Source organism: Ammospiza caudacuta, chromosome 7 (assembly GCF_027887145.1).
Source record: "Ammospiza caudacuta isolate bAmmCau1 chromosome 7, bAmmCau1.pri, whole genome shotgun sequence".
In the NCBI taxonomy this organism is placed as follows: domain Eukaryota; kingdom Metazoa; phylum Chordata; class Aves; order Passeriformes; family Passerellidae; genus Ammospiza; species Ammospiza caudacuta.
Window position 1 is genome coordinate 31932185 of NC_080599.1, and position 23528 is coordinate 31955712.

General features: G+C 39.1%; 2 protein-coding genes across 2 annotated transcripts; both read right to left on the reverse strand.

Moving 5' to 3' along the window:
• Positions 1 to 1117: 1117 nt before the first annotated feature.
• On the reverse strand, positions 1118 to 12713 carry DR1 (down-regulator of transcription 1). The gene is made up of 3 exons (XM_058808423.1): positions 12179 to 12713; positions 6474 to 6637; positions 1118 to 3271 (listed from the first exon to the last, which is right to left on the reverse strand). The coding sequence occupies exons 1-3, from the start codon at positions 12396 to 12398 to the stop codon at positions 3125 to 3127; spliced, it is 531 nt and encodes a 176-aa protein (XP_058664406.1). The 5' UTR covers positions 12399 to 12713; the 3' UTR covers positions 1118 to 3124.
• Positions 12714 to 15182: 2469 nt separating this feature from the next.
• Positions 15183 to 22361, reverse strand: LOC131560272 (retinol dehydrogenase 8-like). The gene is made up of 6 exons (XM_058808938.1): positions 22265 to 22361; positions 21009 to 21170; positions 19567 to 19746; positions 18397 to 18490; positions 16432 to 16615; positions 15183 to 15531 (listed from the first exon to the last, which is right to left on the reverse strand). Exons 1-6 carry the CDS (start codon positions 22359 to 22361, stop codon positions 15298 to 15300), a joined length of 951 nt encoding a protein of 316 aa, XP_058664921.1. The 3' UTR covers positions 15183 to 15297.
• Between the last annotated feature and the right edge of the window lie 1167 nt (positions 22362 to 23528).

A 23528-nucleotide genomic window follows, 5' to 3' on the forward strand; every position in this document is an offset into this window, starting at 1 on the left:
GGCTGTTTCACAGTGATCATTAAGTCATTTTACTTGGCATTGTTTCAAATGCCAAGTCACCTTTACTCGGCTTTGTTTCAACTGTAAACAATCTTGCCATACAAAATGATCAACCAAGCATTACAATTCACAGTCCTCCTCTGTGGAGATTTACAAAATCTGAAGAACATAATTTATATTTGTGGTTTTCAGGGACATTTTCCATTGTGGCAGAAATTCCAGTGTTTCAAAATGCAGCTCAATTAGCCACATGCAACTACTGAAATCCCATCAAATACCATTTAAGGCATTTGATGTTTAGAATCCCTCAGATACTCCTTTAAAAGTACCTCAGTGTAGTAAATACAACTATATTCATTATCCACAATGTCATGCAGATGTGCACTTTATTAAAGTAATAGAATAGAAAGAATTCATGAGTAAGTCACTTGAGCACTTTGAAAGTAATTATGGAAAACCCACAGATAATCTTATCAACTCAATATTTAAGAAACAGACACATCCTTATACATGTTTCTTGTGAGACAAAGCAACAATACAGTTCACTAACCAAACTTTATGCTCTATGTACCTGGTGTACCAAAATCATCAGGGGTACCATAAATTCAGAAATCTGTCTTCACTGAGCAGCTCCTGCATGGAAGCACAACAGCAAAGTAATACAAAATTTGTTTGTTGAAACACCAGTGAAGATTTTCCTGAAAGTGCCAGAGTTTATTTTCATACTTGGGGAAGAATGGCTGAATAAGTAATCTCTAATCATGACTACATGAAATTCTTACTACCTCAGCCTCTGCCTGTAGCCTTTCACTTTATGAAAGTGTTTCAGCAGCTGGTACACAATCTACAGCAGCTTCTGTGCAGCTCTCAGGTGCAGAATGTCAAGTTATAAAAATACATAAATACTAAATGCAATTCCCAAGAGGAAAGAGAGCAGGTCAAGCCCAGATATGTTGTTTGCAAGCAATAACAACCCCAGTGCACAGCAATCCAATCCAACATCACTCTGGCTGTAAAGATGTCAGGTCACAAAAAGTGTCCAGTAAGCCAAAATAAAAACAGGGCTTCAGAAGTCTTTTTCTTGTTTATAAAGGAAATGAAGAAGACAGACTGTTCATTAAATATAAAAGCAATTTTATAAAAACACATCAGAATTTTATTGCTTGAAGAATACAGCATATGAAAAAGCACAAGAATGTCCAAAAAGAAAGGTCACAAAAATTCAAACATTACACCATACATACCAGATGCAGTAAAATGTTAACCTGATTTCTGCATCAGAAAAGAAAGGTGTGAAAATATACCTAGTATTATTTAGAAGGAAAAGACTCATTTAAAATAGAAAGTGTGAAGGTGTTACAGTACAAATTAGAAAAGCCAACACTGCACATTAACATTGTATCACTAGACTAGATTTTCTACCTTTGGTACTTAAACCTTTACAGAAAACCACTTCCTCAGTCAAACCTTGCCTAACATTTTATCTGGTATCCAGGAAAGTTGTTGTTTTTTTTTTCTTTTTTAAACTAAAACATTCAAACAAATACTCTTCTGAATTTTAACTGCATTACTGCTTTTAAAGACACGTTCACATTTATTCAATATGCAACTTAAAACCTCTCAAATTTAAATCAAAAGTCACTATGTGACTGAGATCTGAATACATGCCAATTGTATCTTGTTCAGATCTTTTTGTAAAAACGGGCCCACCATTTGCTGTTTGCATCCTGATGTAAACAGACTGCTGCAGCCCTCCTCAAGAATTCCAACTAGAGCAACTCACGAGGACATCGCTTGGTAAAACCATCCCCATTGTCTGAGAGCTATGAGGTCAACTACAGCAGCATGCAAGTGGCTTTTCTAGTCTGCTCAGATTAGTGTACCACAAGATATGCCAGTATTACTTCAAGTAACACATTAAAACTCAGCAATGGACACTACTGTGCTTTATTTCAACACAAAGGACAGCTGCTCATCCATTAAATCAACAGAACTATCAAAAGGACAAGTATATCATTTCTGTTTCATGTATTGCTGCTGATCACTCTTGGGGAACAATTTATCAGAAACCTGGACTTACCTACAAACCAATTTGAGTGAAGAAAATGTTGTCTCTCAACAAGGTATCTTAGTAAACCAGTGGCAATCTAGTCTGGAGAATGTTAGCATTATGCTGACAATGACTAATCAAGGTTAAATAAATTCTCTCTTTTTTGACAAACATGCTGTTAGGGTCAGCTTTTGCCCTCTTGGTCTTAAATACGTAATCACTCCCTGTCACATCAGCAGAAAACAATTTTGTTTCTTTAAGTTCCAGCTTTATATTTCAACAATATGAATAAATCTGGACTACAAAATACCATCAACAACAGTTAACATTAAACTGGAGTGAAGTAAAAGAAGAGTTAGTTCTTCAAACCAGGCAGCCTTTGAAGTGAAATACTCAGTTAGGACTGTCAAAAGGATGTCATAATAAAACCATGGGTTTATTTTTTTTCACCCCTATACAAAAAAAAAAGACTGAATTTGTACAACTCCTATTAAACATACCTTTTCCTAGCTTGGTGAAAATGTATAATTTTCAAATTTTAACAAGTGTGGTATTCGAGCATATATAATATTTATTGCCATATACATCCTCATTTTAAAAAGAACTAAGAATTCAGACTCTTCTATGCTGAACTCTACTTTTTTTTTCATGTTAACAGATTATGTCTACTGTACCACTCCCCCAAAAAACAATTAAAAATTCTAAGTAAGATTTCATAGTTTAGTTAAAAGGGAAGAAATGCAAATGTGGATTTAGAGCTTTTTGTATAAATCTCACTATATTTTATAAACATGTTGTTTATTGTAACACTGTTTATTGATCAAATAAATGACGCACTGCTATCTAAAATTTCCATATACACCATTAAAAATCCAAAGTTGATATGATACTGAACCTTAAATCTTCAAGAGTTCAAAAAAGACAGTTTATACATGTACAGCACACAACAGCAGACACCCCTAGAATACCAACTGCCAGTCCACGATGCATACAAACTTACAGGTAAGCATTCATTTCACTGTTTTCATTGTGCAGGAAAAGTATTTCTTAGTAAGACAACTCAGCTGGTGATTTTCAGATATCATCTTCATCATCTTCATCCTGAGAAGATCCTGCCTGATTGGATGCACTGGCGGAGGCAGCAGCGAGCTGTGCCTGTTGAGCTGCTTGTTGCATCTGTAGCCATTCCTGCTGTGCCAGTTCTGCTTGCTGTTGTCTAGCCTAGAGACACGAATTTAATTGTTAAGGCCATACATAGCTCATGAAGAATCTCTAGAACAGATTCTCTTTCAACACATTTTTATCTGTACCTGCAGATTCCTTTTAAAATATATTTCTTTATTAACTACATATGCAAAACCACATTGAGAAGTACCTTAATAATTTGTACCAAGAAGTTTAGCTATACTCTCTCTCCCTCTGAAGACACCACTATTTTGAGGCCTTACACTTACAAAAACAACAGACAGAAACTAGTGTACTTAAGGTCCACTGTAACAACTGTGCTGAACCACTAACTAATGAAAAATTTAACTGAGGCTAAGCAAAGGAAACTTTAGACATCAGTTCCAAGAGATCTTAACATTTAATCACAGTTCAGAAATGAGAACAGCATTGCTTTGTTGATTACAAATACCAAAACTTCCAATTATGAAATCATCCAACTGAACCACAGAGACACACATTATCACAGAAACAAAGCAAGCCATTATCTTACTTTGCTAAGCAATCTTTGCAAAACAGAGCAAGGCACGGTCTTCTCAGGTTCAGGTATGACAGCTGAGGATGGCTTTGCTACAGAAAAGTACAGACTTCTATGAAAAATAAAAAAGATTCTACCAAAACATTTCAAATAGTTCAGCTGATGAATCTTGATTTTTCTGTCCAGGGTTTTCACTTGTTTTTTGGTAACTCCTGTTGATTTCAGCAATATACTAATTAATTGTGTTACAGTTACAACTTCAATTTCTATTTTGGGTGACCATTAAGAAAATGTTCTCAAAATGAAAAATTACTCTTCTACTTTTACAAGTTATCACGAAGACTATTATAATCTCCTTTCTAATCCTACTGCACTCACTGAATTTTCCCATTTTTTTTCCAAAGTATCAAATTTTTTTCAGTTTTGCAAACTATAAGATGCCAAAAGATAACGTCTGGAAAACAATCAAACCCTGTTTGTCAAGTTAGCAATGTGAAAAAAAGGCGAGTGTTCCCTTTTTATTACAAAGTGTCACATTTTCCTCTGTTCTGGCAGTAAAAAAATACAGAAGTAGAACCTCTTCTCATGAAAACTTTTCAGTATTTCAAACTTCAAGTGGTAGCACAGTTACAAGGGTGGAACACAATTTAAGATGTCATAAAGTTTCAAAGGAAAGGCAGCAGCATCTGTCCACGTAGGAAGGCACACATTTTATCAGCCAGGAGGGGGCTCCCTACTGAGCCGGTGCAGCGAAGGTTACTGCACACTCCGAGAGCTGACACATGAGCAGGCTCCAGCAAACAGAGCTCAGCGCCTCACACGGGATGCATCACTCTGTCAGTGCCCACCCTCACAGCCACATCTGTAATGACAACACTTCACCATTGCAGAAACGGCAAGAGAGAAAAAACCCACATACTGAGAATTCCATTGAGCTGGAATGACCAAGAAGCTCTATAGCATCTGGTAAACTTAACTCATTTACTGCACAATGCCAGTGAGGAAGCCCCAAAAAAACCCCAAACCCGTGAAGACCCTTGTCTTGCACAAAAACTTACACATGAATATTGGTATTAGACATTCCCTGACTTCAAATATTTACAATCATCCAAGCTAGAGGGGTCAAATATTCATAACAACAGGTATTTTCAAAATAGAGCAAGAAGTCAGCATTAGTGTCATGCTCTAGAACATTAAAAAGATTAACACAAATAAATAAGCATGCATGCGTGTAACTATTTTTAAGACTAATTACAGTACCTCCAACAGCACATTATAGCTACTATTTTTGAAAAATGAGACTGTCATCCTTGAATCTAAGCAAACATTTTCCATATTACCAAATACTATTTTTAAAAAGCATTCATACAATCTCGTCAAACTGGCGTGCACTGTCTTAAATTAGAAATTAAGGCACAGTAACAGAATTTTAAAAGAATATTCTTCAAGTTGTTATTCCTTAGATGAAGTGTGGCTTGCATTAAGAGGTTTCAGAAATTTTTTTTAATTTATATTTTTCAGTGATACCCTTAATACACAAAATAAAAAAGCAGCAAAACCAAGGTGTATCACGCTGAGTTACTTGCACAAAATAGTACGTAAAAAACAGGTATCAAATAGGTACACAATGCCTATTTGTAAATCTTGTCCAAAATCCAGAAGCAGTCATAATGGTCCTTCTAATTTAGTACAGTCAAACAAGAGTTAGGTACATGTGACTTGATCATAACTAGTTCACTGCAATAGCTACATGCTATGCTGAAATTTTAAATGCCTTAAAATTCATCATGCAATAAAGATTAAAGTAGTTGGCATGTCATGAGATGAAAAACAACAGTCTCAGCAAGATAAAAGTATTGCAGAGGGGAGAGAAGGTCACAGTAATCAGACATTAACTGAATAAGCATTTCCATCAGAGGAAATCAGAGTAAGCAAAGTGAGAAAATAAGACTCTGGCCTTGGTTAAGAGAAAAGAGCAATACCAGATAATTTTCCAAGCTCTTTGTTTAGACAATGGTCTTGTCAAACTAAGAGTAGTCGAGAGAAAGATGGTGGAAAGAGAAATAAATAAAATAAGATTTTAGTCAAACTGGGAGATGATAGACTATCTGGGAAAGATGGAGGGGGATAAGGCTGGGATGAAGCAGAGTGAGTGGGTGTGTGTGTGTGTGTATGTGAGTACACTATTTGCAGGCAAATGCTTTTTCCATGCCTCAATGGCCTCTTTAAAAATTTATGCATGAATTCACTCAATTATAGTCTTGCCAAGAATAAAGTTTCTTTCCAAGTAAAAGAAATAACATTTGTGCACTGATGGTCAGAAACAGAAAAGCTATTTTCACTTTTGAATGCTTCAAAACAGGTCATTTCCTAGAAACCAGCTGTTAATCTTTCACTTCATCAACTAATTCTTAATGTATTCTCCATGATAGACTGGAAATACTCAAGTAGCAGCAAACCCCCATGCTTTTTAAAGCTAGAATATGAAATATGTTCCCATACAAAGTCCTGTATGTCAAATCACAGAAATATCAAGTAGCAGCCTCTTATTTGGTGACTTCAGATTCGCCAATTCAAGCAGGCCACGGTCAATAGCATCTTAGATGCCACATCAGTTCCCAAGGAAGGGGATACTTCTTGAGGTGTGCACACGTTTGTGTGGCCCTAGACCTGCAGCATGAATTATTCCAACCCCATCAGGACAAGTATTGCTTCACTTACTTGTGCAAATAATTCCTGTTGCTGCCTTAGTAGCTCTTCTTCCGGAATGCCGAGGTTCTCCAAGCGTGAACTGGCCTTTCTTCTCTTTAGTGCTACTGTTTTGCATTCTTGTAAGACTTCTTTGACTTCACTGATATAGGAGCCAAACCCCAAACTTTCTAGCGCTAGAAAGAAACAAAAAAAGAGGAGAAAAGACATTGTTTACCTTTTACAAAGTTTCTGATAATAGATATTGATTTGTTTAGTTAAAACAACAAAAAAAGCAAAACATTTGGTAACTTTCCTATCATCTGGTGACAAACATTTGGTGGGATAATTCTAGCCTCAGGAAGATAGTAAATTTTCAGTTATCTGGGTAGGATGGTATGCTTAAGACTGAAAAAATAAAAAGGCTTTGAGTTTTGATGAAACAGCAGCTCTGATAGAGCAGTAATCACTTATGTCTATTCTTAAAAAGATCTGACAGCTATTTTCCCTCTCTCTTCTGCTATGTCCTGTAGGAATACATGTTTTTAGGCTAAAAAAATTAAGGTTTGTCAAGTACAACCAAAGAAGCTTGTACTTGCAGAGGATTCAGGGCTTTCAGATCCACTGTGCTAGAGACAAGCATTTTTCTCCAAAAGACCTCTTTTTCCCATCTTTTATATCAGAATCGACAACATTTATACAGTTAAGAAGTCCTTCCTAACTGAATTTCTATCTGAATTTTCTCTCAGAGATTCTACCTTTCCAGGTTTGTAAGTCTTCAGTAGAAGGTAAATTAGCAACCTATAACAGAGCAGAAGTGATGCGTGTAAAGTGATCACAGATCCTTCAAAAAGGCAGAAATAAATAATATTATGTTGGGTTGCCGAATTTTAACTTTTGTCTTTTAGCATCTAAATTCTTCTATATAAAATGCATAGTTCACACATATAAAGCTATATAAAGTTATGTATAAGCTCTTTATTGTTTTATTTCTCAACAGAACCCCTTCTATTTATCTCCACATTAAAATGTATTCAGAAGCTAAAATCTTGCACTTTTATCTGCCCAAAGAAATCGGAAAAGCAGCTATATCCTGCAACAACAGTTTTTTAAAGAATGCAAAGGTAATGGAAAGGATTATAAAAACCCAGGTAGCACATGTGACAAAAGGCAGTTTCCTCATGCATCATTTACTATGACATGCCTCCACACACACCCAATGTGAACCTATTACAGAATATACGGGAAACATTACATAAACACCAATTCTACTAGAAACAAGTATCAGTTTAATAAAAAACATGGTTAATTTCCAGCATTTACACAATTCAGAGTTTACAATACAAGAGTTGCTTTAACCTTTACCTTAATTTCAAACTTTTGTGACAAGCTAAGAAATAGCACTAAACTGCACAACAGCAACCAACAACTTGTTACAAACAAGATCTTTCTTACAGTAACTCAGACAATATTCTAACACCAGTTTTGTAAGCAACATTTTCCTAGCCATAACTACAGCAGCACATCATGGTACCATAATCTAAACAATAACCCAAAGGCGTTCTCTTAAGTTTTCAGCTTCCAGCTTGGACTAAGGCAGACAACTCACACACTGTGTTCTTCAACAGGGCTGTGGGTGCTGCCCTCTAGTCACACAGCACTGCCTTCCCTTTTACAGGGAATACCTGGCAAAGAAATTCACATCATACTTATTTCTTTAAAAAAAAAAAAAAAAAAAAAAAAAAGTTAAAAGGCAAACTCATTTAACTGATTTAGAGATAATCAAATTACTTCAGAGACAGTATGCCAGTTCAGCCTCAGCCCACACACAGACACTGGAAACACTTCTTCCAATTAGCCCACAGTTTCTAGGAGAATTACCAAAAAACTTCAGAAACTTGTTTCATCCAGCCTCAGCACAAAGGAGGCAAATCCATGTCTCACAGTCCAGAACTGGTTATCATAATATTTTACACATATTTAAGAACTCATTCAATTTTAAAATGTAAACAGTATATACAGTAAACTTCTTTAAGTCATACTTTTTTAACCAAACTGAAGAAATCTACAAGTCTAACATCACTAAGACAAACCATCACAGCAAAACCAGAGGTGTTTGTCTAAAGACCAAGCTTGGCAATCTGCTGCATCAGAGTATGAGCAACTGCTGAGTCTGAAGTTAACAGCAAGCTGGGTTTTTACAGAAATTTTACATGGTCTTTAAAAGAAAATAAATTAATGGAAAGAACTTACAATTGTGAATTGAATATAGCACAGACACAAAAATAAAATTCAAACCCCCCATGTGATACAGCCAAGACAGATTTTTACAACTATTAAATATAAGAAAGCTATGAAGAACCATAAATGATTATGATTTATGCATCATAAATCTACTGCATCAAAATTCTACTGCCTGTGAAACAACTTACAAAGCTTACCATCTTCCTGAAGCACACCAAAGCTTACAGAACACATAAGAATCATATGAATGGAAGGAATATGAATCCCTTTATACCAGCATGGTGCTAAAATGTGGGACAAGTGATTACTACTCTATCAGAGCTGCTATTTCATCAAAACTCAAAGCCTTTTTATTTTTTGAGTCTAAAACATACCATCCTACCCAGATTGCTGAAAGTTCAGTATCTTCCTGAGACTATAATTATCCCACCAGATGTAAACAGTTGAATTCCAAAACATAGCATTTGAGGGGGATAACACAACTCATATTTACAAACACCAGATCCCAATTATCCCTTCCCCAGTTTCCTCCTACTCTTAATGACGGCATGAAGGTGCAGGTCTCTGAGTAATCAGTGACACATAGTTAGTACTACTTTTCTTTTATAAAATCAAGTCATTAATATCTGAGACTTTTAAATTTTTTGCTCCTTTCAAAGAAAAAAAGAACTTCCAAAATAAAATCCCAAACATGAACAGTCATGTGAGACTCTTAAAATCAAGTGCTAATACATACACTGTCAGTATCCTAACAGTCCATTAAAAGAAGAGACAAGATTTGACATCAATCCACAGCCTGCCTTACTGCATGACAATTCCATGTAGACCAAGTAATCAAAGTAACCAACTTCATAAAAAAGGTGATTTTACAAGTCATCATTTTCAGAATTCAATGAAAACTGCATTTCTCCGAAAAAGCCTGCTTTGTCACAAGTCATAACACTCAAATGATTCCATTTTCTGTTCCAGGATGGAAGAACATTCATTTGCTTTCCTGACCTGCAGATTCACAGCTGGGTTCCTGATGGTGGAACTCAACAACAAACGTGGAGATCTCCACTTACAACTATTACATAGTCTTGATGCTTTTGGGTATTCTCCAAGAAAGCCGTCTTGCATTTTGTTACCAGCAGTGAGTGTAGGCATAGTCTGAGAGCATCTATCAAATCAGATCTCTAATGGGATGCAAGAAGCCTCTGCTTTCCCTTCCCTAGGCTGTTGACAGCACTGGGCCAGTGCCACCACACAACAACAAGCAAGCACCTCATCTATCTGAGGTATAACCCAAGGGTGGAGAGAGCTCCTGCTCAGCACAGGGCCACACAAGCACTTTAACAGGGCAGCAAAGGAAGGGGCGTCTCAAGCACCACTGTGCCAAACACCTCAGCACAGTGACCAAGGGCAGCTTCACCTCACCTCCACAGTCCAGTGGCAGTGTCACCAGCTGCAGAGCCTCTTCCCCCTCTTCTGGCCCAGCAAAACACCCTTCCTGCTTCTTGCTCCCAATCTAGGAACTTCTTGTTTACAGCCCCAGTCAGCCAGCAAACTCACCTGAGAGGAAGCCCTGCTCTGCCCTAAATTCTCAAAAGCCACAGGGTCACTTGTATCTGCAATGCCAGATCCAGCTCTCAGAGAGTACCAAAAGCCTCCTCTGAGCAGCACCTTGTGCTTAGGCTGGACCGGTGTGGCCATTAGCCTCATCGATTCTAAGCATTCAGAAGGAAAAAGATACATGGGAGACCACAACCAACAGATTTCAATTGCCTCATTTGTTCCATCATTGTCGTGAGGCTGCTGCATAAAGAGGCATTCAAAATAGCAACTATCTAGAATGTATGAAGATGGATGAAAATGCTGAAATACTCTACCTATATACACAATCACTGTTTCCAAACTGGCAGACAAAGCCCTCAAACCTCACAGAGGGATCATCTGCCAGTATCTGAAAGGAGCTAATAGCAATTACAGTTTCCTTAAACATAAGCACAGCAGAAAATCCATTCCATCTCTATAACATTACAAAAATTGATACATTGCAATAATTTACTACAAAGTATAGATTTAATTTGAAAATAACTTTTTCTAACCCTAAGATGTGATAACACAAGGACATAGAACCCAGCAAAATACTTGGCATGGGACCATCTGCTGATGTTATGCACATCCACTTTAGTTTCAATTTGTTCTCCAAAAATCCCAGACTAAGCCTAGGACAGAAATAGGTGAATTTTTTTCTACAGACCACCACTACGGGGTACAAAATACTTTCATACATAAATCCTTTACTGCCCTTAATCTTAAAGATCATGTATATGCCTGTGTTAAGAACTAAATTCAAACGTTTTTTGTGGTGACTTGAAAAAACTACCCATGCATTAAAGAGCATCACACCTAAAGAATGCTTCCATGTGCAAGCACAGGTTTTACTTTACATCCTAGGCTTCTGTGATGGAGCTACTTTACTAAACTTGCAAGCTTACGTGCATTTCATCTAACATTAAAGCTCGTACATGCTACGTATTTTCTTTTGCAGTTCATGACCCAGTTAAATACTTGAACCTCTTCTGGTGAGCAAGTTAATAAATTTCAAGCGAACCGATTTTCTTTTTTGCTTAAACAGCAAATATTACTTTAAAAAATCATACAACCACAACATTTTTTAAATTAACTTGATACCATCACAGCCCTGAAAATAGCTGTACTACAAATGCTGCTGTTAATATCTCTACTAGGTAGCCGAGTAAAGTACTCTTTCACTACTGCTGCTATAAATGTGCTTGCAGCAAACACCAGTATCAACAACCCCGGCTTAAGAAGCAAAGCAAATGAGTTCTAACAAAAAACTATGCCTAATGCAGACTTCAGGATGAGGCAAGAAAACTCCTTATTTGCGACAGAATTTAAAGAAAAACAAACGACACAGAGAGAGAACTCGCCTTTTATTCAAGCAAGCAGAAGTGCAAGTCAACAGCACAGAAAGATACAAGGGCATAGGTCACGTTTAAATGCTTTCTGCAACAGATACGAAGATCCAACATTAAACAATGAGACTGTAAGGACAGCCCTAAAGAAATATACTCTTTAGAGATTTCAGACAACACTACCATGGAATAAAGCCTGGGCCCCACATAACCAATCTCCGACTATAAAGACATTTACTACATTCAAATTCTTAAAACACGAGGTCTCCATTCGAAAAAGCAGACCTCGTTTCATAGGTACTAGGAAGAGATTTGGTGACTTCACTCACAGCACCGCAGGTTCTCTGAAGCACGAAACTGTCCTGAGCACAGCCAGCAGCCTCTCTAACCACACAAAGACAGCCTCTCCTACAGAGCGCCTGGCCAGCCGGACAGCACACGCTTCTCCTCCACACCCTCACCAGCCCTGCCTTTGTGTCCTACGTAGCTACAGGCAAACGGAAAGCAAAAAGCGGTGCGGGACAGGAGCGGCTCACAGGTGCCCGACCCGGCACGGCGGCCGCGGCTGCTCACCTTGTATGACGTGTTCCGGGGAGATAGTTTTCTTCTCCGATTTGTTGCAGATCTCGTTGGCCTCGGAGGAGATGAGGTGGATGAACTCGGTGCAGCAGTTGACCACCAGCTCCCGGGCGTCGTTCGCCACGCGGACGTTGGGCAGCGTCTCTTTGATCATCTTGTTGATGGCAGCCCTGGGGATGGTGAGGTCGTCGTCGTTGCCGGACGACGAGGCCATCCTGGCTGCGCTCGGCTCACGGGCTGCGCTCAGCGCCCGCGCGGGGCTCCAGGGCGCGGGGACCCGGTGGGGGCGGGCGGGGCCGCGGTGGGCGACGTCGCCGAGGGGCGGGGGACGGCGGGGGCCGGGCCGAGGGTCGCTGCCGGGCCGGGGGGTCGCGGGGCCGGGAAGCGCTGCTCGGGCTCAGGGCTCCCTCGGCCGCGGCGCCTGCCACTGCCGCCTCCGCCACATCCTTCGGCCGCCGGCGCCGCTGCCTTAAGACCGGTCTGAGCGGAGGCGAGCGGCGGAACGCCCCGCGCGCGGCGCGGCTCGGCTGGGCTCGGCTGGCCCCGGGCGTGCGGCGGCCGCGAGGCGGAAACGCTCCGACTCCGGCTCAACCTGCGAGGGACGGCGCTTCCGCCGGAAGCCGGAACAGCTTCCGCCGCCGGGAGGGCCGGAAAGGCCTCGGTGCCACGTGCGGGCGGCAGCGGCGGCAGTGAGGGGTCCCTCAGCCGCCCCCTGCGCCAGGAGCTGCCCCCGGGCCCCACCCAGCCCCCTGCCCTTCCCCTCGGCTCCGGCAGTGGCAGGGGATCCGACAGCCCCGCCGGGCTTGTCCCCGAACCACGACAGGCTCGGTGCTTCATCCGCAGTTAATTCACGATTTGCAGGCAGGGCTAGTTTTCCTCGGCAGCCATCTATTACACTCTATTTTATGCTTTCGCTCCATAACCAGTTGTGCGATGGCTGTATGAGACAGAATTAGCCAGACCACGATAGTATTTGTGGAAGGCTCATTAAACCCACAATCCTGGTCTTGCCTTGCAAAGGGAAAAAAGTGCCCGGGAATGCAGCCCAGCCCGAGCTGCAGGCCAGAGACAGCCACAGCTGAGCGGCACCGTGGGGCTCCCGGCAGGCCCAGCCCTTCTGTGCATGTCTCAGTCCCGTTCCCGGTGCTGGCCCTCAGCAGGTGCCGAGGAGATCTCGGCCTGCAGAGCGGGGATTCGCCAGGCTCCCTTCAGCCCCGCCAGCACTCTGCTGTCCTTCAATTCCCGCTTTCTCCTTTCAGCCTCGCTGCTGTTCCACCTCTGCTGGGCTCCGGGCACCCGGTGTTTGCCAGGAGGTGTGAGTTAGGAACTGCCTGGGGCCTCCAGTTGTGCAGAGCGGCTGCTGCGGACGCTCTTGTCCCCTCAGTCCCCGGCCTGCCGCCCCAGGGAGGTCCCTGCATGCCCCTGAACCCCACCAAAAGGGTCACAGCTGCACAGCGAGCCCTGCATTCGAGCCCTGCGTTAGCCGCAGTGCTTGGTACCTGCAGGAGCTTTAAGCTCCTCTTGGAGAGGCAGGGCAGGGCGGGGCTGCTACAAGTCCCAGCATGGAATTCGATTCTGGCTCTGTGAGACAGTACTGGGGAAAGAGAAGGACAGCTCCGGCATGGGAGGGAGCTGCGCTGGGCTCTGTGGGTGAGCCAGGGGCGGCTGCTGCCGTGTGCCGAGGAGCCAAAGCCCGCAGGGCCCAGGGACACCCGGCCTGTGCCTCCGCGGGCAGAGGCGGGCCGGGGTCAGGGCACGGGAATGCCCCGGGCAGCAGCGGGAGCAGCCCTGCAGCCACGGTCCCTGCTCGGCCTCGGCCGCTGGGAGGACTCGGCTGACAACAACCAAGGGAAAAGACCTGATCTCCATGAGAGAATTTTGGTTTAACACATACTTACTAGGATAGCTTGGAACAGGAGGGTTCTGTGTCAGACACTGAAAGTACTGAAGGCATTGAGTGGATTGAGATTGCTTATTACTGACAATACTTTGTTTTCAAAATGTAGTTCCCAGACAGTAACAAGATATTTTATTTTAGGATGCTTTAAAAAAACATTTTATCATTCACTAAGTGCAATATGCTAGCAACCATTGCATATAAAGCAAGCATTCAGAATGTTATATATGAACAATAAATATTCTACTAGTTACACTTTAAGATTGATAAGACTTTCTCTTACATTGCTGATAAATAGATCTGACTTTGGAAATGAGAACGCCAGTGTGATTGAGTGATTACTGTACCAATTCTATTGTTTTGCGGAGAAAAGAAGAAACCTCACAACTTTATAAAAGTTGTAAAGCTCGGTATGTTTATTACGGCACCGGACACATGCGGAGAAAATTCTCCTCAAAAGGCATGCGTACCTCTGAGAACTTCAGATCTCCTTTTATCCCCCTCTCAAATACATATGCATACAGTTTCACAATAGGTTCATACATATTCATTTTTATGGGTTTCGTGTGACTTTTACCACCAGTTCCTTTTTATCAGAAAGAATTTCGAGGTCAGGCTGACTTGCCCTTACAGCAGTCCCTGTCTCTCTCTATCATCTTCTGTCTCCTCCCCTTTATCTCTGTCCTTTGCTGAAGTAACTTCACTGAGCTTAGGCCTTGCAGTCTGGCTAAATAACTACGATTTCTAACCACAGACTCAACTCAAAAATGTACATTTCACCTAAATTAAAATGGATTTCTATCCTGGAAAATTTTCACTTTGCTTCACTTATACTAATAAGTAAAAACATTTTTATGATATTAAGAATCTAAATCATTTGCATGCTGTACAGCTCTCAGTGTGTATTATATACAAGTAAGTGAAGGAGGTCAGGTTAATATTGAATACACAAATACCAGTCAGTGTTCCTGTTCCTAAGAAAACATCTCTGGAAAAAGCAACACTAAACACAATAAAACTACAGTTAGAGGACTTTAATTGCAAGGTTCTGCAAACAGTAACATTCAAGAGATACACATTGAAATTAATATCTTAGCTAAGCTCAAACAAATATCTTGCATGCCTTTTCATAATTACAGAGCAAAGGCATTTGAATAACACTGTGTCATCAGTAGCTACAACAAGTAATTCCAATTTACACTATATAATCTCATTCTTATTGTGAAGGTTTTCCCAGGTCAAAGCTCTTTCTGCTTCTCCACCTTAGCAATTTGATGAAGTTGAGACTTGCACTGAAGATTTTGTCATGCTGAAAAACCATTTTGTAGAATATGTCAATGGGTAGATCTCCATTTGGATCTGCATACTTCAAAGTTGTCATTGGAGTATACAAGGTGTTGGTCTGATGGCGAAAAGGTGGATTTTCCGCAAGAATTATCTTTACTGTGTGCTGTAAAAAAGGAGAAATAGAATTTTAAAAGAACCTTTACCAAGATAGTAAAAACCCAATTTTCAGTGGAAAAGTAGAAGAATAAAGTGCTAGAATTATGTAAAACACTGTGTATAGTTTTATTAGAACATCATTAAAATTCTTCTTGAAATATTCAAAGGTCATAAGAAGTATTTCTTATTTATTCTTTTATTTCTGTTTCTCTATACCATGGTGATAGCAGCTGACAACTTAGTATCCTGAGTAGCCTTCCAGACAATTGTGGGTTGATATGCCCACTTTAGGTAGATCCTCTCTTTTGCAGGTCACTGGTAAAGGATCAGGACAGTGCCTTTTGCAGCAAGATCTGGGAATCTTCAATTGACACTGAAGCTATTCCTTAGCAGCAAACTCCTGAAATCATCATCCCCTCCCAGAGCTTGCCTAAACTTGTCTTCCTGCAGGAAGCTCCAAGCACCAGAAACATCCTTGATTCTTTTATTGTGCCTTGTTGCCCTGGGGTGGCTGTGTGAACTTCCCTCAGTGGAGGGATCCTGAGTGAGATGGGAAGGATAGAGCTTAACCAGGGTTGGGAACCCTGGGTGGATGTATGGGAACAATGCAGAATATTCAGACTTCACCAGAGGATGTAAAGGGCATCTAATATCTCAGTGGTATTGAAATTACAATTCATAGTTATCTTCAATACTTCAAAATGAACATTCTTTCAGTATTTTGTAGACTTTTGTTTAATGACTGAAAATTCTTTTGAATTAAAAAAAAACTTTTTAATTGCATACATTACATTTAATTAAATTGAATGCTTCTACCAGAAAAACCTACCAATCAACCACTGCATTCATAAAATACAAAGGAAAAAAAAAACAACAAAGAAAAGAACATGATTTTTTTATGAGTTACCTCTGCAACATCTTCAGCACTTTGTCCCAGGCTCTGGAAAATTTGTTTGTAATTTTTAAGGTAAATATTAGTAAACATCTCAGCTGTTTCTTCATCTGCAGCTGAAAGATCCATTTTCATTCCATCTTCAAAAACTTTTCTTTCAAATTCTGTAACCACTGGGCCTGGTTCAATCAAACTTAACCTGTTCAAAAAAAAAAAAAAAAGGTTAACTGGCTGTGACTATTCTCCATGGAAAATACATCCCTCATTCCTGCTCCAAAAGGAGCATGACAAATTGCACTAGCAAGCAGTATAAAACAACAGCACTTTCTGTACAGGCAATCCTTACTGCATCACTGCTGTCCTGCTCCTCCTACCCACCCACAAACAGGAGTAGAAACCTGCACAGCTTAATATTCAGAGAAGTGCTGTAACTTAATTCATGACATAAGTGAGTGCAGTTGTTACCTGCTGTCTCACAGCTGTGGAATCTAAGGGTGATTTATTCACAAGGACTTACCAGATATTAAGAAAAAGAATTAATGGATGGTAACAAAATTCATTACTTCCTGAACCAAATCCTGCACAGGTTTCTTTGTTTCTCATGATAATACTAGAGGTAGCTGAAAGAGATGGGGGAATTGCCCAAACATGGATTTTCTTTGTTAAGGTGTTAGTGTTACATAATTTAAGATTCCACCACTATATAATAATAAAATACAATACAGAGATTTTTACTGTGGGTGCACAGATTCTGGCTGCTGCCAAATCTGAAAGTTTTTCTTTTGCCCAGTAGTGTATTATAGCAAATCACTGAAATACAGTTACAGGTCAGATTTTTCCTGATTCTTCTCTCAGGCAGTAATAACATCTAGCCACTGTGTTTATCAAAACACTCTTTGGGATTGGGTCTCTTACTAGACTTGAGTTCTTCAGGTGATGTTCTAAAGGCTCTTCTTTAGAACTAAATCAAGCTGTTGACCTTCACAGCAGAATTCCAGCTACTGCTGGAATTAAAGCCCTTTCTCTTCCATCACTCTTCCCATTAGACCTTGAATTAATCTTTTTATACTTCCTTTTATAACATCCTTTTTGCTGTGTCTTATACTCTTGAAATTTCATTATGAATTGTGGTATATCATTATTATGTATTATTACATCATTATTATGTATTATTACATTATTATGTATTATTACATTTATTTTAAATCCCTCCCAACTTTGCAAAGCAATATGCAGAATCAATTCTGTCTCTGAATTTCCACAACAGCAGCTGTCTTTTGTTCAACAAGGCCTAAATCCTCAGACACACAGAGATGCAATGGATATTTACCAGTTATTGGAGTTTGCACAAAGAATAGTGGCAGAATTAAATAAGTGTGAATATACATGTGATAAATCAAACCTGAAGTCCCACAGATGATGAACAGGACTGGTCTCCTAAATTCTATATAAAATATTAGGAACAGTACATCACACTTCTCCCTTCCCTCCCACCTTCCTTCATTACAGGTATCTCACCCTGTAACATTCTCATGGATTTGCACTTGCTCACTCACTCTGATGAGCCCTTGAACTTTTTTATCTGTGAATTGCCTGAGAAGGCCATTGTCCTTTCTAAGGGGAAAAATCACAATGATGTTATTTCTGTGATATTGTATGTAAGCATCTGTTTTCAGAAGTGTTGTGTGAACTGTATTTTATCCAAAGCTAAACAGCCTTTAACTGTTCAAGAGAACATGTTTATTCTAACATCTAGATCTTTTTATTTGCTTATATAATGTGAAGAGTGTGGTCATTTCTATGCCTTTTGTGATGTGCAGTTTTCAAGGGCTTCTCAATCTGTTTAGCAGCAAGCTTTAAATATTTTTTTTCCTACCTCTGAATATATTTTAAACTATCTAAAATACAATTGACACAAGTGGATCAATATCATTTACACCAGTGGATCAATGCCATTTACACCAGTGGATCAATACTTACTGAAGTTTGAACTTGAGTGCTTGTATAGCTGAACTTTCACAGAATCCTTCCACAGCAAACTTAGATGCAGCATAAACATCGTTAAATAAGATACCTGATGGTACAAACAGAACATCCTGAGAATGTGATTTCATCCAACATACTAATAGTTTGATTTTAAGAACTCATCCCAAAATTTCTACAGTCATGCTGGAAAAACATTAGAAAAATCCTTGTGCACACTGAATCTAAATACTAATTTTTGCAATGTTCTCAAAATTGCTTAGTCTAGCAAAGATGCTTGACTAATGCTTTTCCTCCCCCTAGCTGATGCTGTGGTCTCCTTGGATGATGTTATTTTGTAGTCTAAGATATGAAAGTGTCTGTAAATATAATATCATCTGCATTATTTATCAGCAAGACTTTAATAGGCTCTAGATGAAAACAGAGGCTGAGTGTAATGCAGGAGATACAATTATGCAAGAAATCCAGCTTGCATATGAGTGATTCAGAAAAAGCACTACATCAGTCCATTGAGGTGGAGGGTAAGTGTTGTATTAAAACACCAATTCTTGGAGACTGATGGAGGACCCTTGGCTCAGCAGAATAATCCATGTAAGACCAATGCCACAGCTGTAATAAAAAAAAACTAAAAAAACCCAGCTAGACAGGATGGGACACAAGAGTAGGACTATCACTATCTGCTACTAAAATTTGACTCTCAAGTGTTGTGAGATGAGAAACTTTACAAAAAGGTGGTACAGTTGTCCAGGATTGGATTTTATTCTATCACATCTGTGCAGAGCATAGTAATCACGTTTGTCTGTTCCCCTAATTTTTTCCAAGAGAAAAGAGAAAAGTCATTTTCTCTTTAGGGCTAAGCCCTATTTTCCAGATAATAAAAATACAACCTAAATTTTTTAAAAATTGTAGAGTTTAAGTTAAAACTCTAAAAGAAAAAGACCCTGCAGGTTTTGTTGCTAAAATGCTGTGAAAGTACCTGGGTACTCTCACAGTATCTGGATGCATAAAACTCACCTGCTACTTTACATAGTTGGACCTTCAGCATTACAAAGCACAAGAGTCAGATATGCCAGCTCCTACTTTTGGTTTTTTTTCCCTAAAAGGAGGAAAGCTTTGGATTTTTAACACTGTACTCTTAGTTCAAGTAAAGAGGAAAACCAACTTTACCTTGTATTCCCATAACACTGCTTATGATTACTATATGCCCACTCTTTCTCCTCTTCATGTCAGGCAGGATCTCCTTGAGGAGCCGAACCAGGCCAAAGAAGTTGGTGTCCATCACAGTTTTCATTTCCTCAATGCTCTGACATTCAATAGGTCCAATGAGCCCCATTCCAGCATTGCTCACTGCACAAAATGGGAGACAACAGCAAGCAAAAACATCCATAAACATAAACTTGTAATCATTATTGGAAAGCATTTGAAAGGAATGTGAGGATTAAGGATTAAATGAGCCTAAATAATCCTTAGAGAAAGGATTAAAAGATGTTAGTCACTAGAGCGTTCCAAGTACATTTGACATTTCCATATGTCTTTCTTTTTAATTGTGCTTTTAATCAAATTGAAATTATCTGTTATTTATCATTTTAACTAATTCATTTCTCAATAGTCCTTCTTCAAAAAAATATAAAGGGATTACAGAAAAATGAGTCAAGAATTACTTGTATTTTTTTTTTTTATAATTCAGTATTGAGAATTGGTAGCTATAGTCAATACCCATAGGAATTGATAGAAATCCTCAAAAAGTGACAGACCAAGCCATATTTTGATCTGGTTTTTCTTTTAATAACATTCATGTATCTTCAAGAGGAAGTAATCCCCCAACAAAATAAACAAACACAATTCCATTGATTTTTATTTGCCTCCTGGATATTTGTAAGTGGGGAATGATGATAGGACTGGCATTCTGCTCTAGAAGCAGTACATCATATTAGAGTGTAATAAATTTTGCAGAAATACTTGTTAAGCACTGCTTTAATAATTAATCAGAAAAAAGGCAGATCCATAATGTCCAAGTAGATAAGATTTAATAGCTGATGGTGTAAGCATTTCCACTAAGATACTAGTATTTATTTTTAGCAAAACGATATGAAAACACTTGTTTCTGAATGATTCGTAAAGTACAATTTCAATTCTTAATACAAAATGGAAATATCCCAATTTTTTTTTGCATTTGTTCGTTTACTTGCTAATTCCCAATGCTGTTGCTATCTTAGTACAGACAAGGGTTACCTTCATTGTAACTATGCTTCATCAATAGGGTGCTATGCTTCATCAATAGGGTGGAAAGTCTCGCTCATGAAGGTGCCAGTTTAGGGAAAATTTCTCACATTTACTAAAAATGTATGGTTTTATCCAAGACACTTCCCTGTGATCAAATTTCTCCTTTGTAAACAGGGAAAACCAGCTTCCCTACTTCATGGGAGCAGGGTGAGATTTAATCCACTTATGTCTGCTTGAAGTCTTGAGAATCTTGAATCAAATATACTATGTAATTATTATTACTTTGATAATTTAAAAAATACACTAATTAGACTTCTCCAGGGTATTTGAGACAGTGTTTTGCAGAACTCTGGTATCTGTCGATAGCGCACACATCCTGTACTTGCCCAGGACATCAATCCTTCTGTCAGGGATGCTGTTCACACAGGTTTTAATAGACTGTTCATCACAGACATCCAGTTGTTTAATCTCGAGGGTTTTGCCCAGCCTGTGACCTGCAGCTGCCTCCAGTGGCTCCTTCTTGGCCAGGTTCCGCATTGTGGCGAACACTGCAACACACCAGAAATCAAATCTTTATTGTACCACTCCTACTGAGAGGTGTTAAAGTACAGTGCTTTTACATCCAGGTCTTAACATCAGTGATAGCAACAGAAAAAAACTAAAAGATTCTATTTTCAACATATATTGTCACTAATTTCCCAGTCTGGTTCTGAAATCCTCAGGAAATTAAAAAGAAGAAGCTATTCATAATGAAGAACATATAGATATGATATATAAAGGATCTGTCACCAAAATATTAAAAAATGGGTATCAAATGATGCCACTAAATTGTTTTTAGGTACTCAAAACCTAATTCTGTCTTCCAGGTTTCCTTCTTTTTTTAGTCACCACAATATTTAGCAGGACAACCATCATTTTATTAAAAAGACATAATTCCTTAGGTTGCAAAAAAATTTGATTTTGTAAGCTACTTCTAAAAATTGAAATTAGTTTTTATTGTAGCCTAATTGCTCAGAAAGCTCTAGATCTGCATCCAGTCAGTTAGCAGTAAAATACTGTAAGTATGAGAGACTGAATTTTCACATATTGGTGTGTTCAGCTTGCCATCCATTTTCAATCACAGCAAATACCCTGCTTTGTAGCAACAAGACAAATCCCAGCCCTTTTGTTCACCTGCCTACACAGGCTTGGAATAATGAAATGTGCTTTAAGGAAAAAAATGCAAATTTACAGACTGTTTACTTAAATTCATTATTTTGGTCTTCAAATGGGCATGGGCCTGTATATGTACAGATTTTAGTAGCCAGAAGCAAAGTTAATCACAGTTTTGAATGTATACCCAGAGCAGCATAATATTAAAAATATTTTCAGATATTTGGTTTTTACTACTGTCCTTTTTCATTGCATGTGTGTGTACACTATTCAGTTCCAATAGTTGTTCCATTCCAATAAAGGTACAGAAATATCAACTGCTTACAGAAATCAGTATATTTTTGCTGTATTTTCTTGACAGTAGAAGAGGAAATGAACCAGAAACAAGTCACCAAACTGAATACAACCACCTGTTAAATCACAGAGAAAAAAACCAGCATCATCTCAAGTAGTATGTTTTTTTAAAGATAAAGAACAGATAGATTGTTACCTTTAAATCTTTTCTGTTCATCTTTTGCCATTTTTACAGCTATTGCCAGCCCAATTCCTGAGGAGCAACCTGTAATGAGGACATTTCTTCTTGCCATTCTCTTCACTGAGTGGTTCAATTCTTCACAGGAGCAACAATATAAATGTAACTACAGCATAATGTGACTGGTCTTTAATACTATCTGCACCTTCCCTGAGTCAACAAATCTGAAAATGCACACCTGGACCTTGCATGATTAAGGGATAATCTCCAAATCAACAAAATAGAAGCAGATGCTCCTACATGTGCTCATAATCTGCATTATCAAAACTGATGAATACAGAATTTGATCAATCTATAAACTGAGGCACTTGTAAACTCCATGGACTGTTTTTAATAGAATACAGCTTGTACAGTACTGGTTGGAAAAGCCTTTTCCACATTTATAAGTCTGTAGTGCTAAGTCCTCCACTTACAGCTATGGACAGTAAACTGTACCCAGAGTGGGGTCCCTCTGCTAAAGCTCTTCAGAATTCCTACACCTACAGCATCCTCCTGGTTCTTTTACAACACATTGAGGAATAGATTTCTTCCCTGATGCCTTACTATTGTAAGAGTCTTAATAGGCATTACAGAAAAAGATCCCAAATTGCAAAATGGGATGTGGATTCTGAAAGAGACAAATTGTTGGACAGACTCCTGACATTTCCTTTTGGCAGAGTTCCCAACCAAGAACAGAGAAAGTTAAAAGCATGCTGCAGTGGAGAACTGACAGGAAATGTTGAACAGACAGCTTCACTTCATTCCTGCTAAGACTGAAATCTCAACACTTCTGATTCTGCAATTGACATGTCAAAAATTTTTAAAAATAAGAACTAGCCTGATGTCTAGGTTTTGGAGAAAATATTTTACATATAAACTGTGGATTAAAGAGAGGCGTTTGAGCTGGCACTTCAGTGCAATTCATGTTTAACATACAGTAACTGTAGGTATACTACATTCAGGGAGAAAATCAGTCCCTTGTTTCTGTCCTGAGTGACAGGAAAAAGAAAGACCTTAATAAGCAATTAGCCTTATGAACAGCATTCAGCTAATTGCAATGCCATTATACACAGTGAAATGTTTTTCAAGACTTAACAACCCCATGTAAATGCAACACACTTCACAAGAATGAACTTAGTGTTTCAGGATTCAGGATTTGCATAGATGTAAATTGGTTAGTAACTCAAGAAAAGTAGGACGCTACAGAAATATTTAACTGAAATTATGTTTAAAATAGTCCATC

Bases quoted from the DNA above. Each gene is read 5' to 3' on its own strand.
- DR1 (XM_058808423.1), bottom strand. From the start codon at position 12,398: ATGGCCTCGTCGTCCGGCAACGACGACGACCTCACCATCCCCAGGGCT. The intron at 6,638-12,178 runs GTGAGCAGCCGC...GTTTCTTTCTAG, and splicing joins CCCGGAACACGTCATACAAG to CGCTAGAAAGTTTGGGGTTT. The intron at 3,272-6,473 runs GTAAGTGAAGCA...TCGTGTCTCTAG, and splicing joins AACAGGAATTATTTGCACAA to GCTAGACAACAGCAAGCAGA.
- LOC131560272 (XM_058808938.1), bottom strand. From the start codon at position 22,361: ATGGCAAGAAGAAATGTCCTCATTACAGGTTGCTCCTCAGGAATTGGG. The intron at 19,747-21,008 runs GCAAGTACAGGA...CATTTTGTGCAG, and splicing joins CAGAAGGATTGATGTCCTGG to TGAGCAATGCTGGAATGGGG. The intron at 15,532-16,431 runs GTAACTCATAAA...CCTTTTTTACAG, and splicing joins GTGCTGAAGATGTTGCAGAG to CACACAGTAAAGATAATTCT.